Source organism: Rattus norvegicus, chromosome 20, assembly GCF_021556685.1.
Source record: "Rattus norvegicus strain SHRSP/BbbUtx chromosome 20, alternate assembly SHRSP_T2T, whole genome shotgun sequence".
Taxonomy (NCBI): Eukaryota; Metazoa; Chordata; class Mammalia; order Rodentia; family Muridae; genus Rattus; species Rattus norvegicus.
Genome location: NC_141553.1, coordinates 969,409 through 970,896, shown reverse-complemented (window position 1 = coordinate 970,896; position 1,488 = coordinate 969,409). Strand labels below are relative to the sequence as shown.

The following is a 1,488-nucleotide window of genomic DNA, read 5'->3' as shown; positions in this document are numbered from 1 at the left end:
CTGAGAATATCAGTAATATCAGTGTGTGTGTGTGTGTGTGTGTGTGTGTGAGTTTGTGTGTTTCTGTGTAGATGCATTAGGAGGTAAACAGTGGATCTCTAATGCAAGGCTTTTGATATTTTTATTAATTTGAAGGAACAAGAGATTTCATATTAGAATGTAAAGAGAAAACACATTGTAATTCCATAAAGACAATTTTTACCAAATGTTGTTTGTCTATAGAAAAAACCCAAAATATCGTCCTTGATTAACATAAGAGTTTGAAGGAATATCAATAATTAAAATCATTTTTTGTGTCTAATTGAACAGTAAGTAACTACAGGGCAAAACGATTTTAACCAGCAAATTTCATACTAAACAGTAACTTTCTTACAACAGACTTTATGGTCTCATTTCTCAGACTGTAAATAAGAGGGTTGAGAGTTGGAGGTATTACTGCATAAAAGACAGAGAATAGGAACTCTAAAGCAGTTGGAGAGTCTGAGGTTGGGTTTAGGTATGCAAAGGAGCCTGTGGAAAGAAACAATGAGACAACAAAAAGGTGGGGCAGGCAAGTAGAGAAGACCTTAGATCTGCTTTCAGCAGAGGGCATCCTGAGAACTGTGGAGAATATGTGGACATAGGAGATGATGATCCCAATAAAGCAGGCAAAGGCCATTGCGGAGAGGAAATCAGCCACTCCCATTACTACAAGGTGATCATTAGAGCAGGAGAGCTTGAGCAACTGAGGAACATCACAGAAGAATTGGTGAATTATTTTGGCCCTACAAAATTTGATAGAGAATATGGTTGCTACGTACAGGGTTCCGGGAATGCCACTGCTTAGCCACACAGCTGTCACAGCCCACCTACACTTTCTGGGACACATGATGACCTCATAGTGCAGTGGAAGGCAAACAGCTACATAACGATCATATGACATCACTGTGAGAATGGCCACTTCACCCCAGGCAAAACCAGTGAAGAAAAAAATCTGCAGCATGCACTGTCCATATGAAATGTAGCCACTTCCTGCCAGTGAATTATCTATATATAGGGGAACTGTGACAGAGAGGGATGAGAGGTCCAGAATGGAAAGGTGCTTCAGAAAGTAATACATTGGAGACTGCAGCTGTGGGTCCAGTGTTGTGATGGTGATAATGATGAAGTTACCTGCTGAGCCCAATAGGTATGTCACCAAGAAGAGCAAAGCCTGTAAGATTTGCAGCTCGTGGTTGTCAGAGAACCTCATGAAAAGAAATCCGCTCATTGTGGTTATATTTTTCACAATCATTTTGGTAACAGAATTAGTAGTAGGAGCTGGAAAACAAAATAATGTATTAAATGCAGTAGAAACACCCTGAAGCATTTATTTGTTCATCGATATTTATTTCAATAATTACTCTATATATTCTTTATCATCTGTTTATCCTCCTAGATATATCATCTACCTATGTATTTATCTACCATCTACCGATATTCTACTTGTTGAGAAATTTGAGAGCACAA

General features: G+C 38.7%; 1 protein-coding gene across 1 annotated transcript; it reads right to left on the bottom strand.

Annotated features, from left to right (window-relative positions):
* Positions 1 to 334: 334 nt before the first annotated feature.
* On the bottom strand, positions 335 to 1,273 carry Or14j3e (olfactory receptor family 14 subfamily J member 3E). Its single transcript, NM_001000509.1, is given in 1 exon segment — positions 335 to 1,273. A coding segment is annotated over 1 exon segment (939 nt).
* Positions 1,274 to 1,488: the final 215 nt, after the last annotated feature.